This window comes from Cervus elaphus, chromosome 4, assembly GCF_910594005.1.
Source record: "Cervus elaphus chromosome 4, mCerEla1.1, whole genome shotgun sequence".
In the NCBI taxonomy this organism is placed as follows: domain Eukaryota; kingdom Metazoa; phylum Chordata; class Mammalia; order Artiodactyla; family Cervidae; genus Cervus; species Cervus elaphus.
In genome coordinates, this window is record NC_057818.1 from 45,921,965 (window position 1) to 45,935,202 (window position 13,238).

The following is a 13,238-nucleotide window of genomic DNA, read 5'->3' on the forward strand; positions in this document are numbered from 1 at the left end:
CTTTCAGGATTGTTAGAAGTGAGTTTTCTCGAACTTTAGCTGCATCAGAATCTCCTGGAGGACTCTTAAAAAGCAGAATGCCGGACCCCACGCTCAGTTTGAGACTCAGCCCACCTGCCATGCGTCGGCTGAGGTCTTACACTGCCAACAAGTTCCCAGGTGAGGCTCATGATGATTGTCCAGGGACCTCACTTTGAGAACCACTCTAAAAGGATTCAAGGAATTAATAAAGGTGGCTACTAGAAATAGCCTGCACAGAATAAATATTCAATAAAGGTTACTATTATGGAAGAAGAAAAATCAGGGGAGAAAAAAAGTAAGTCATATAGTGAGGACCAAGTATGTACCAGGCTCTGTGCCAAGGTCTGAAGTATTAGTCGCTCAGTTGTGCCTGACTCTGCAACCCCAGGGTGTAGCCCACCAGGCTCCTCTGTCCATTGGATTTCCCAGGCAAGAATACTGGAGTAGGTTGCCATTTCCTTTTCCAGGGGATCTTTCTGACCCAGGAATCAAACCCCTGTCTCATGCATTCCGTCTGAGTCACCAGCAAACCCAAACGTTCATTTAATTCTCAGTTACACCATGAGATGGAGACAAATAGTTACATGCCTGGCACCACTCAGCAGAGAGGCAAGGCCTAGCCCCTGGTGTCTCCACCTTCAGATAAAAGGCCCCCTTCAGGGGGCCACACCAGAAGTTGAGGCCGCTGGACCTTATCTTACCAATTCAGAAATGAGCTTAGAGGCAAAACTCTGGTCCAGGTAGAATCCAGATCTGTCTCACTCAAATCCTGTTTCGGTTACAGAGTGAATGAGGATGGGTAAAAAGAGACCTCTGATAGGTCACAGGCTGTAAGAATCATAATTGATGGTTTGGGGCAGAGGACTGAAGGAGGGGCTGGATGGGGCAGGATGGACCACCAGTGGTAAACGACGGAGCCAGCCTCTCCTATCCTCTAGCTAGCGATTGAGGCAAATTAACCATCCTGTGCCTCAGTTTCCCACACCTGTAAAATGAGCATAATGGTAACACCCATCTTGTAGGAAGAATTAAATGAGTTAATAGTAAGGTGCTTAGAATGGCACCAAGCCCATAGTAGGTGCTCAGCGAACATCAGTTTGCAGGTGCCCCTGTGTGGTGCCTAAGACCTGTCCTCACTGTGCCTCTGCCTGCCACCCCTGACAGGAGGGACTGAAACAGCAAGAGAGTTATTTTTTGCAGGGGAATTTCACAGCCCAGGAAGTGCTGGCACAAAGGCCCAGACCACAAAGGTGTCTGGTGTCCCTCGAGTGGTGTCCCTGGCTTCCTCTCCCTCTGCCCTGGGCCAGCCCCACCCTTGATTCCTCTTGCCTGGCAAAGTTGGGCTGGGGAGATTCTGGAACTTCACCCTATCTAGAACTGGAAGTCAGGACCTGAAGAGCAACCCTCAGCCAAAAGCCCCCACGGTGGTCCCGAAAGAGCCCCTACCCTCATCCTTTTCATTCAGCCGACAAGTCACCTGCCATTCGGGCAGGATTCCAGACCCATCTGAGGCCGGCTGCGTGACCCTAGGCAAGGGAATGGCCCTCTCCCAGCCTCAGTTTCCCAGTTCGTAAAATGCAGATTAACAACAGAACTTGCTACATACATGCTTGTGGAGGTAGAAGTGGACCCAGCATAGAGCGGGGCTCTAGCACTGGTAGTTATTTATTCACTTGACAAATATTTATTGAGCACCTGCAAAGTGACAAAGGGCTTCCCTGGTGGCTCAGATGGTAAAGAATCTTCCTGCAGTGCAAGAGACTCGGGTTCGATCCCTGGGTTGGGAAGATCCCCTGGAGAAGGGAATGGCAAACCACTCCAGTATTCTTGCCTGGGAAATCCCAGGGACAGAGGGGCCTGGCGGGCTACAGTCCATGGAGTCACAAAGAGTCGGACACGACTGAGCGGCTAACACAACACTCCAAGGTGCCAGGCACAGATGAAGATGCTGGAGACGCAGTGGTGCCCGGGACAGTGTTCTCACCTTGGGGGAGCTTGTTTTCCAGGGTTGGAAGGACAAGAGGTGAATGGAGGAACCACATAAAGAAGAGTATAATGTCAGGTAGTGACAACTTCCGTGAGAAAAAAAAAAAACTGGTAAAAGAGGTCAAGTAAGGGACGGTGGAGGCAGTTTGTCGAGTGGACAGAGGGCCTGATGAAGGTGATGTCAGAGCCAAGGGCTGCAGGAGGAGAGGAAGCCAGCCCTGGGGTCACCTAGGGGAACAGGGGTCCAAGCAGAGGTGAGGAAGGACAAGGCTCTGAGGTGGGAATGAGCTTGGTGTGTTGGAAACAGCACGGGCCTGGACGGCAGCGAGCGGGGTGGGGGCGGGGAGGGCAGGGGGAGGAGTGGAAGATGACGTCAGAGACAGAGAGGGTAGCGGGGTCACGAAGGGTCCTCTTCTGGAAACGTGGAACCTCTAGTACCCAGAGCAGAGCAGCCTCTATGGTTTGGATCCAGAGTGTCCCTCCTGCTTGGGAGCGGTCTGGAGTATTATGGGTAGCCCTAGCCTGACACCCTCCAAGCCCACTTGGGTTTCAACACAGTGACCTCCAGGCCCGAGTGCCTGGGGTCCGAGGGGGAGGTCACCAGGAGGTTCCTGGCAGGTTCCCCTGGAGATTCCAGGGGGGTGACCTCCATAATTTAAAGTCCGGAGCCCTGCGCTCAAACCGCCCTCCAAGCCCTCTTGTGACTCTGAAAGGGTGGGGGTGGGGGGTCACCTTTCCCAGACTCCGCACCTGGGGGGTCCCCGGAGTCTGGAGGGGTCCGACGCCCAGACCACGCGCCCCACGCCCGAAGCCGCTGTCCCTGCGCCACCACCGCCAGAGGCCGGTGCGGCGGGCGCCTCCCGGGCCGCTGCGGCAAAGGCTGGGCAGCCGCGCCCTCCCCCCGCGGTGATTCATCCCGCCCCCTCCCTCTCCCTCCTCCCTGCCGTGGCCGCCGCCGCCGCCGTCGCTGCAGTGCGCAGGAGACCGCGGCCCGCGCCCTAGCGCGCCCGAGCCAGAGCCGGGCCGGGGTCCGCGCACCTGGCGGATGTGGCCGGCTGCGCGCGCCAACGCAGCAGCCCGAGCAGCGGCCGCCGCCCGCGCGGCGGGGATGCCCGGACGCCGGGCCCCGGGGCTGGGCCCCCGGCGGTAACCGGAGCGGGGGGGGCCGCGCCCCCCCTCCCCCCTCGCCGGTCCCAGAGCCGCAGCTGCTGCGCCCGCGCGCTCCCGGGGACATTCTAACCGCCGCCGGGTCCCGCCGCCTCTCGCCCCGCTATTAATACCGGCGGCCCGGGAGGGGGGCGCAGCGTGCGCAGCGCAGCCATGGGGACGCTGCTGGCCTTCGTGGTCGGCGCCGCACTGGGTGAGTGCGCGGGGGGCGCGCGCGGCGGGGGCACCGCCGGCACACTGGCCGGGCGGCGGGATTCGCGCTCGGGACTCCGGGCCGCGGGCGAGGGCCGTCCCCAGCCCATCCCCCGGCCCGGCTAAGTCCGCTTCAGAAGTTGTGCGCGCGGGGAGCGGGGCTTGGGAGGGCGCAGAGGTGCGGGTGGGCGCGAGCGGGCGAGGGCCGGGCTGGCACGGCTCGGCGGCTGCGGGCGCCCAGCCGGGGGCGAGGAAACGCGGAGTCAGCTGCTCCCGGAGAGCCCCGCAGGCTGCAATGTGACACCTACAGCCGCGGGAGGTGGGAGGGGGGAGGCGGCGCCCGGAGATTGGGACCGAGAGAGAGAGAGAGAGAGAGAGAGAGAGAGAGTAGACAGGAGAGATAGAAACGGAAGGGAAGGAGCAGCGAGACACACAGAAGTTCTCCTGAGTGCTCCGCTGAGAGACTGGGGAGCTGGAAAGTGACGGGGGAGACAGAGAGGGGTGCAAAGTATGCCAGAGAGTTAGGGATCTGAGCGGTGGAGAGAGAAAAACTCGAGCGAGGCAGGAAGAGATAGAGACACAGGTAGACACAGGGAGAGATGGAATTTTAAAAGGACAGGGAAAAGTGCAAGGAGAGATGGAGAAGCCAGGAGAGGATGTCTGAGCCTGAGACAAGGACACGAAGTGGGGCCTTCGGAGAGACCCCTGAGAGATAAAGAGGGGGCGACAAAGACTGAGGCACTCAGGGAGATGGAAAGAGCAGAGGAGGAGGGCAGAAAACCCCGATTAATAGGGGAAGAATGGGGGGCAAAGCAGAAGCCTCCGAGCTGGAAAGACAGCACTAGCTAGTGAGCAGGAAGGAGGAGGCAGGTAAGAATGAGGATGAGGGACTCAAAGGGACTGGAATCTGCTGGGGATGTGAAGGCCCTGTGGCGGGAAAGAGCTCAGAGAGTTTTGAGAAGCTGATGGGGGTGGGATTGGCTTCAGGAAGTGAGGAGCCTGGGAGCAGGGGTGACTGAGGCAGGAGATAATAGGAGGGGGTGGACGGCGGGAACTTGTGGGACTGGGGAGCAGGGCTGGAGTGTTTTTCTGCGCTGGATCCCGTGCCCACCTCCTTCTCTGAGGCCTTGGCTTCTCCCAACCCATTTGGGGCTGGTTGGTTTTAGAGAGCAATCAATTCTGGTAGAACTGACACTGCCACCTTGAATTTCTAACACCACTGGAGTTAGAAACACCACTGGTCCCACCACCTAGACATTGCAGTACCTTGGACAAGTGGCCTCCTGAGAAAGGGGTACTTGGGTAGCACAGACTCTAAGTTACTGACCACAGTAACAGCCTTGTTGATTGGGGGCATTCAGTGTACCATGGGCTTCCCTAGTGGCTCGGACAGTGAAGAATCCACCTGCAATGCAGGAGACCCTGTGGAGGAGGGCATGGCTACCCACTCCAGTATTTTTGCCTGGAGAATTCCTTGGACAGAGGAGCCTGGTGGGCTACAGTCCATGGGGTTGCAAAGAGTCGGAGATGACTGAGCACACACACACTGTATCAGGTCCCCTGCAGCCTTATCTACCTTGAAACCTGCCCAGCCACCTCCAGAAGAAAGACGATGGTTTCCCTCACTATTCACAGGGGCAATCAGAGAGGATGAGGGACTCACCAAGGGCACGTAGCTGGTGGCAGGGCCAAGCTCCGAGCCTGGTTCTGGCCATTCCTGATTGTAATCAAGGGGCACCAGATGGCTTCCAAGGGGCCTGAGAGCTGACAGCCAGTGAGCCCGGCATTGCCAAGGGTGATGGGTGCCCCGGCTTGACCTGAGCCCACTGTCCCTGCAGTGTCCTCAGCCTGGGGGGGCTGCGTGGAGGTGGACTCGGAGACCGAGGCCGTGTACGGGATGACCTTCAAAATCCTGTGCATCTCCTGCAAGCGCCGCAGTGAGACCACCGCCGAGACCTTCACCGAGTGGACTTTCCGCCAGAAGGGCACAGAGGAGTTTGTCAAGGTGGGTGGGCTCCTGGCACAGGAGGGTGGGCATCTATGTGGGAGCTAGTGACGGGGAGCAGGGTTCCGGTTGGGATTGCGAGTTTGTCTGCACCCAGGTGCCATTTCTGATGACTTGGATCCACATGGACTGGCTGGTGACCTTGGGCAAGCCATTGAACCTCTCTGAACCTACATTGCCCCCTCTGTAAAGAAGGGGGAGCGGGTAGCCTCTAGCTCTGAGGTTGGTGTGAGGACTGAGTTCCTGCACCTGGCACACGGTTGTCACAAAATATATGTCATCAGAATTATTTCGTACCAGCAAAAAATGCCTCAGATGGTTATCGTGGAAGGAAACAGAACTTTCTGACCTCCTTTTCACCCTCTGTGTGTTTTGAATTGCATAGGAGGGGGTTCCATAAACTTTTTGAGGGCCTGCTGGAGAATTGGAGTCTACAGCAGCCAGAATCGGGCTGTCTCTCGCCCTGCTTGGAGAGTGTGTCTGGGGGCCGGGCAGGATGGTAGAGAATGAAGACCAGGAAGGCTGAATGGGGGCTCCGGAGGATGGCCAAGGGACGCGTGCAGCGGCGTGTGTGTGTCAGGGCTCGGTACAGTCTGGGTCCTTTTGTGTCTGTGTGTCAGGGCGAGGGACAGAATAGAGGTCTCGGTGGGGCAGGGGTGACTGGCGGTGACCCCGCGCCCACTGCCCCCAGATCCTGCGCTATGAGAACGAGGTGCTGCAACTCGAAGAGGATGAACGCTTTGAGGGCCGCGTGGTGTGGAACGGCAGCCGGGGCACCAAGGACTTGCAGGACCTGTCCATCTTCATCACCAACGTCACCTACAACCACTCGGGCGACTACGAGTGCCACGTGTACCGCCTGCTCTTCTTCGACAACTACGAGCACAACACCAGCGTCGTCAAAAAGATCCACCTTGAGGTGGTGGACAAAGGTGAGGCAGGCCCCCGGGCAGCCAGATGGAGGGACCAGATGGCGGGAGCGGGGGGGATGCACGGGCTGGCTCAGCGCCTGGGCAGCGGGGGGTGGAGGCAACACCTCCCGTCAGGACTCCAGCTCCGGCCCCCGCTTCCCTTCAGCCGCAGAGAGGTCACGGCGGGCCTGTCCCACGGAAGTGCTGAGTGCAGAGCTGAGCTCTGCCTCCTGTGCTGTGAACCCCGGCGGGTGCCTCTCTCTCTCTGAGCCTGAGTATCGTCCTGTAGGAAACAGGGTGATAATAGTGCCTCTCTCTTGGTGTGTCGTTGGAGCCATTCTGATATCGTGGGGAGGTGGTGAGGATGGAGTGAGATGCTGGGTGTCTGAGGCTGTTGTGTCTGTCATAGCAGGGCCTCGGCACACAGGGGCCATGGTCGTGGTGCTTCTGATTGTCAACAGCCTTAGTCCTGCCCCCCTGTATCACCTGGGGCAGGAAATCAGCGGTGTCACCTGTGGCGGGGCTCCTCAAATTCTACCATATGCGGTCGTGTTGTTGTTTGGATCTTGACTCAACAGATCCGTGTTGGGCCCAGGATTCTGTCTCAGATGAGGCCAAGGCTGCAGGTCTGGGGCCACACTGAGCAGCAAAGATCTAAGGTGTGTTTTGAACCATTTTTCATCATTTCGGCTTCAACTGCTTTGGACTCCTTCCTTGAACCATCTTCTGATTGGGTGTAAATTGGAATTCTCCAGGGCCTCAGGGACCATTGACCTAGAGAGTCAGGGAGATATCCCAGACCTTGGGCTTCCAAAGAGCATGGCAGCTGAGTCCCGAGGGGCCGTCAGTACACGTGCACCATCACGGGCGACGTTCATTGGTGCCCCCCTTCCCCAAGACGGGGGCTGGCCTTGTTGTCCTGTATGAAGTCCCTCACTGAATCCTCCCACCCACCATCTGGTGGCTCAGACGGTAAAGAATCTGCCTGCCAATGCAGGAGGTGCAGGTTCGATCCCTGGGTCAGGAAGATCCCCTGGAGAAGGAAATGGCAACCCACTCCAATATTCTTGCCTGGGAAATCCCACGGACAGAGGAGCCTGACAGGCCACAGTCCACAGGGTCGCAAAGAGTCGGGCATAACTTAGCAATGAAAAACAACCCACCTTCTGGTGTAGAGGCTCATTTTATCCCCATTTTGCAGATGGGGAAACCGAGGCTCAGGGAGGTAAGATTATAAGGCCAAGGTCACAGAGCTGCGACCTGGATTTGAACCCAGCCAAACCTGTGTGATTGTTGTTTTTATTCTTGGCATGATTCACTATACTCTGCTGTCAGCCAGAGCCTGTGGGTTCCTGTTGGTAATTAGCATTTTTACGTGTACTAGCAAAGTGACCTAGCAGAATTCAATTCAGGAGACATGTCTGAGCACCTCTGTGGTGTAGGTTACGATGCTGGGTGGGTGGCCACCCACAGACGTCGATGATGGAGCCCTGCCCTGGTGAGTTGGGTGACGGTGGAGGAGTTGTGAAAAAGACACCCCCAAATACTGTGGCTTCACAAAGTCTGGGTCAGTCCTGTCTCCCAAATCTGTGCTCAGGTGAAGGGTCAGGGGGTAGGAAGTTTCCTGGAAAGTACCCAGGTACTTTCCATCTTGTGGCTCGGCCCTTGCTCATGATGCTGTCTTCCCCAGCATGGTGGAGTCTGGGCTCAGGCACGCCCGGGTCCCAGAAGAGCCTCTTTCTTTTTTTTTTTTAAACATTATCTACCGCATTATACTGCTTCCCAGTATATGTGGGAGGCTTATATTTATGTAATTGCAGGACTTACATTTAGTTGGGCTTGCCAGGTGGCGCTAGTAGTAAAGAACCCGCTTGCCAATGCAGGAGACATAAGAGGCTCGGGTTCCATCCCTGGGTCGGGAAGATCCCCTGGAGAGGGGAATAACAACACTCTTCAGAATTCTTGTTTGGGATATCCCGTGGACAGAGAGCCTGGTGGACTATAGCCCATAGGGTCACAAAGAGCTGGACACGACTGAAGTGACTTAGCACGCATGAACTTATATTTATGTAATATAGGACTGTTTCTATTATTTTCCCAGAGCCTGTATTTTTTGCACCATCCATCATACCCCAGTGTTTTTTAATCCACCATGTTATAATACTGCTTTTTTAACCTTAGCCACTGTGATATCGTATGTTATGTTATACTATATGCTATAGTGTTTTCACATTACCAAACACCAAACATAACAACAGTATTTTTTTAATTGTAATCCATCATCCCAGAGTATTTTTAATATTATCCACCATATTATCATTTTTTAATCCTTAGCCACCATGCTATATGTTCTAAAATATTATCAGTCATGTCATAGTATTTAAATTTTTTTTATTTTTTAATAATTAGTATTATTAAATACTAATAAATGGATGTAATCAGCATCCGTGCTCATTTTGTAGTATTTTTAACATTATGTGTCACTCTATGGCGTTTCATTCCCCATTGTATTGTTAGCATCAGTAGTCATTGTTTCCTCTTTATCATAAGCCACTGTCTTACTGCCATTTCAACATTACCTATCAGTCGGTATTACCTCCTGGTCATGACCCCTCAGTAATGAACTGAGTCGTTTCCAAAGCGGGGAGCAGTGGGTGCTGGAGATGAGGCCTTCACTGAGTTGGGAGGGGTGCAGAAGATGGTAGGAAGCATCTGGGTGTCTCCCACCAGGAGTGGGGCTGGCATCCGAGGACAGAAAGGCTTATTCTGTCTGGATACACCCAGTAAGAGGGGAGCAGGTGTGGAGGTGCAGCGGTGACTGAGGCTGGCGAGACATCCGGCCCGCAGGCTGGGGCTTCAGATCTGCCCCTGGAGGCAGGCAGGTGAAGCTTTGAAGAAATCAAAGGCCCCCTTGGAGGAACTGCCTCTGCTCCTGGCTCTGTCTCAGTTTCTCCTCTGTGAAGTGGGGGCGACGACAGCCCCGCCTCCTGAGACGTCTGTGGGTTGATGGAGAGTGCCCTGGACATACCACGGCCATTTCCAAGTCTCTCTTTGGCTGCGGGAGTTTTTAGGAGTAGATAAGAGCTCGGACCCTGCAGTCAGTCCCACTTGGAGTTGACTCCTGGCTCTGAGTGCAATCCTGGCTGTGCACCCTTGCCTGGCACTTTCTCCTCTCTGAAGTGAAATGAAGTTGCTCAGTCGTGTCTGACTGCGACACCGTGGACTGTAGCCCGCTATGCTCCTCTGTTTGTGAAATTCTCCAGACAAGAATACTGGAGTGGGTAGCCATTCACAGGGGATCTTCCGACCCAGGGATTGAGCCGAAGTCTCCGCATTGCAGGCAGATTCTTTACCGTCTGAGCCACCAGGGAAGTCCTCAGTAAACTTGTCCTGCAGATAGCCTAGAGAGCCGTGCCTGTCAACGTCCTAATCTGATTGGGAGAGCAGGATACCAGTTTACTTAAATCCGTTGGGTTGGTGAGTTCCAGGAGCAGGGGTGAGAATTCTGATGACTGAGTTTTATCCATGCTTGCTTGTATGTGTGTTCAAGTCATGTCTGACTCTTTGTGACCCATGGACTGTAGCCCAACCACCAGGCTCTTCTGTCCGTGGAATTTCCCAGACAAGAATACTAGAGTGGGTTGCCATTTCCTGCTCCAGTGAATCTTCCCAACCCAGGGATTGAACCCACATCTCTTGAGTCTCCTGCACTGGGAGGCAGATTCTTTACCACTGAGCTTTATCCAACGTGTATTCAACTCTGTGCTTCTGGAGGTCGGCTGACATGGGAAGCCTGGACCCTCTGTATCCTTGGGGTTGTTTCAGAGTCAGGGAGATGCTCAGATAAAAAACTCAGGACAGAGCCCAGGCGAGAGCATGCTTTCACCGCAGGAGACGCATTCAGGGTATCTCTGGAGTGAAAGAACAAGCAAACAAACGGGTGAGGTGTGGAGTCCTGTCCCCAGCTCCTCCTGCCGGGAAGCAGGGGAGAGGCATCAGGCCCTGCACCCCCCTCCCTGTGGCCCAGAAAGCCTTGGTACCATCTGCCTCGGGTGGAGCAGCAGAAAGCGCCCACTCCCAGGGGAGGAGGAAATGGCAACCCGCTCCAGTGTTCTTGCCTGGAAAATCCCATGGACGGAGGAGCCTGGCGAGCTACAGTTCATAGGGTTGCAAAGAGTCGGACATGACTAAGCAACTGAGCACACACCTAGGGGAGGAAGACCATGTGGGAACAGCGGGAAAAATGAGGTCCCGGCCATCCAGGAGGAGGGGCTGGGGATGCGGGGTGGACACCTGCGAAATCCGGCCAAGGATGCCACCGTGGGCTTGCGTTCTGGCCCCCCGGCTGAGCATGCCCCTTTTACAGTTTAAATTTAGGCTCCATGAAAGGAAGCTGACATTGGCAAGAGCCAGGTCTGTGGAAAGGAGAGAGGGCTTCCGGAAAACGTCAGTGAATAGCCAGCGCTTAGGCAGTGCTGACATCCACGCATGTTACAGATGTTAACTCGTTTCCTCTTCCCAGCAACCCTGTGAGAAGGCATGAGTATTATCATCCTTATTTTACGGCAGGGGAATAGAGGCCCAGAGAGGTGGAGTCATTTGCCTGTGGTCACACAGCAGAGGCAGAGATAAGATTTGGACCCTGACAGTCTGGCCCCAGAGCCTGGCTATTAACTACTGTGCTGTGTCGCCCCAATAATAACAGTGATGATATCAATAATAGTAAACATGTATCAAGTGCTCTCTATATAGCAAGCAGTATTCTAAGAGTTTTAAAGGTTTATTTAATTCTCACAACACTCCCGTGAAGGAGATACTGTGATTATCAACTTTTTAGAGGTGGGGAAATTGAGACCCAGAGAGGCTGAGTCACTTGCCCAAGGTCACACAGCTGGCCAGTGGCAGAACCAGGATTTGAACCTGAGCCTTCTCATTTCCGAGCTTCAGCTCTGGGGCACCTACAATCACCTGTATGACACGGAGGCGCCCTGAGTTACACAGGGAGACAGGTTCGGGTCAATCCGAAAGCCCTTCCAAGGCCGATTATTAAGAACCACAGGAACAATGATGCCTCTAGGGGGAGAGCATGGCCTCACTTGCAGACAAGGCCCAGGGAGGTCAAGCCACTTGCCCAGGCTTGCACAGCAAACTCAGGATACACTCAGGCTGCCACCTGACCCTGCCTGGCCCCTACAGCCAACAGAGACATGGCGTCCATCGTGTCCGAGATCATGATGTACGTGCTCATCGTGGTGTTGACCATCTGGCTCGTGGCAGAGATGGTTTACTGCTACAAGAAGATCGCCGCTGCCACGGAGGCTGCCGCACAAGAGAATGCGTGAGTGGGGTCCTGAGGAGGGGGAAACGGCCCAGGACGCCTAGTGCTTCCCGGAGGGGAGCATGGGCTGAGTGGGGAGGCGGGTGGGGAAGTGACCCAGACACCATCTGCAGGTCCTCCCCAGAGGGGACCATTTGGTGCCAGAGATGGGATGAGGCTGCAATTGGGTCCCCTCCCCTCCCTGCTCAGACTCTTAGCCCCCACTTCTGTTAGGATCCCGAGCTCAGACCTGGCATCCTCTGCCCCGGCATCCTCTGCCCCAGAGATACATGACTCCAGGCCCTAGCCCTTTTTATCTGCCAGGACCCAGGAGTCTGAGCCCCCTATTCGCTGCTCCCTCAGACTCAGACTCCAGGCCCTCAACCCCTTTCACCCCAGGACCCCGGAGTCTAGGCCCCCAGAACCCCTCCTCCCTCACATTCAGGACTCCAGACGTCCAGCCTGGGCTCCTCTTGGATCCCTAGGATCCAGCCTGCAGCCTTCTCTTCTCTCTGACCCCTGTGCCCCTGGGGACAGAGACCTCAACCCTCATCAGTCTCCACAGGGGGAGTGGGCCAGACTGACGATGGGGTCGCTGGACACCTGGCTTTTGCCCCCACAGCTCGGAATACTTGGCCATCACCTCAGAAAGCAAAGAGAACTGTACGGGTGTCCAGGTGGCCAAATAGCCCCGGTAAGGTGGGCGGGCAGGCGGGCAGGGGCTGGAGGGCCCGGGAGGTGCCAGCTGTCAGCCTTTAGGCTCCTCATGCCCTGTCTCTCCCCTTTCAGGCCCTGGGCTCCGCCTCAAGGAAGAGCCAGCCCTAACGGGGGAACATCCAGGCGAGGCCTGCCCCTGATGGGGGTTGGCCATTCCTGGGCCTCCACAAGCCTCAGAGTCCTGCCAACGGAGCCTCCAGGGTGGGAGGGGGCAGGGGGCTCGGCTCACACCCCTAATCCAGCCTTCTTCCTCCTGCCCCATCACCCACCCACGCCATGCATGATGGCTAAAGCAATACTACCGCTGCCCCTACCCCTGCTTCTGCTGCCTGTTTGGGGGGGGGGGCGGTGAGGTGGGGGCAGCGGCTCCGCACCCCTCCTTCTTGCTGATTTGCACACACTGACCGCTTCGGACATGCACTAACGGGGGCCCAGCGCCTCCCTGCCCCCTCCCCGCCCAGTGGGGCTTGTGATGGCTGGAACGGTTCGGGGCAGGGGGTTCCTGGACCCCCTCCCACTTCCCTCTGACCCCTGATGCCATTTCCCTTCCTGCTTCCTCCGGCTGGACCTGGGGTCTCCTCTCCCTGCAACGCACTCTCACCCCAGCCCAACCCACCCTCTCTCACCAGCCTTGGATTGTGGCCACTTAGAAAGGGGCCCATTCAGCCTCGTCTCTCTTTACACAAGTAGTTTTGTTCATGAAATAAAGATTCTTGGACTTGATTCAGTCTCTCTCGTGAGCCCAGTCACCTTCTACACCCCCTCCAAATCCGAGAGAGCCCCCTGGTGTTTCCGGGGACCCGCCCTCCTGGGCAGGTGACAGGGCCTCTGTGCACGCGTTCTGGGTGAGGGAGGGGCGGGGAAGGATGGAGAAGGACAGACGGGGGCCACATCTCAGGCTCAACACCTGCCTTAGGTCTCA

At 56.1% G+C, this 13,238-nt stretch overlaps 1 protein-coding gene across 1 annotated transcript; it reads left to right on the top strand.

Annotated features, from left to right (window-relative positions):
- The first annotated feature begins 2,965 nt into the window (after window positions 1–2,965).
- On the top strand, window positions 2,966–13,039 carry SCN1B (sodium voltage-gated channel beta subunit 1). Its single transcript, XM_043893916.1, has 6 exons — window positions 2,966–3,367; window positions 5,205–5,371; window positions 6,063–6,303; window positions 11,479–11,620; window positions 12,222–12,293; window positions 12,389–13,039. Exons 1-5 carry the CDS (start codon window positions 3,328–3,330, stop codon window positions 12,286–12,288), a joined length of 657 nt encoding a protein of 218 aa, XP_043749851.1. The 5' UTR covers window positions 2,966–3,327; the 3' UTR covers window positions 12,289–12,293; window positions 12,389–13,039.
- Window positions 13,040–13,238: the final 199 nt, after the last annotated feature.